This window comes from Sinocyclocheilus grahami, unplaced genomic scaffold (assembly GCF_001515645.1).
Source record: "Sinocyclocheilus grahami isolate Dianchi unplaced genomic scaffold, SAMN03320097.WGS_v1.1 scaffold11230.1, whole genome shotgun sequence".
In the NCBI taxonomy this organism is placed as follows: domain Eukaryota; kingdom Metazoa; phylum Chordata; class Actinopteri; order Cypriniformes; family Cyprinidae; genus Sinocyclocheilus; species Sinocyclocheilus grahami.
The window spans coordinates 1-625 of NW_015513704.1; the positions used below are offsets into that span (position 1 = coordinate 1).

Genomic DNA, 625 nt, shown 5'->3' on the forward strand with positions numbered 1-625 from the left:
AGAATTTCTCATATCTCGTATGACTCCCACCTGACCAATCATGATGGAGAAAGCAAAGACTCCCACAAAGTAGTTGAGCATTTGGAAGACGATTTCAAAGACAGTGGTGGGGTCAGGCAAACCTCCGATGGTGATCAGAGTCTTCACAGCAAAGTAGTAGCAGCGAATATAACTGTATGCCACAAACACAGATTTATTACATTATCTACACTGTGCACAATACACCATTGAGAAACAGACTGAGACTGATAAGCTCACCTGTTTCCTTTGCCATTATAGACCCATTTAGTAGAACCCAGTCCTTCATAGTCAGAACCCCAATAGAAAATACAGGCATTACAGTGCAGAGAGTACAGCAGGTACGCACTCGTCCGGATCACCCTGCAATGAGTTTCATTTTAAGGTGAACTGTCCCTTTAAGAGGTGCCTGCTTTGTGTTATAGTGACCTTTAGTGGTGGCATCTGGTCTTACTGTACCTGTAAATGTAGGCTTTGCTCATCACAGCTTCCAGACGATCATTAAACTCAAAGAATGCATTGTACTGCAAAAGAAGAACAGAATAAGTGTGAGTATTAAGGATATGTGTGTGAAAATAGGAAGAGGTTAGGGTTGGTGTGTTTTTTT

At 41.8% G+C, this 625-nt stretch overlaps 1 protein-coding gene across 1 annotated transcript; it reads right to left on the reverse strand.

Moving 5' to 3' along the window:
* Positions 1 to 6: 6 nt before the first annotated feature.
* On the reverse strand, positions 7 to 620 carry LOC107578633 (cyclic nucleotide-gated cation channel beta-3-like; the record flags this gene model as incomplete). The annotated part of the gene is made up of 3 exons (XM_016264575.1): positions 7 to 172; positions 259 to 381; positions 478 to 620. Coding segments are annotated over 3 exons (432 nt in total), but the record flags the coding sequence as incomplete, so codon positions are not given.
* Positions 621 to 625: the final 5 nt, after the last annotated feature.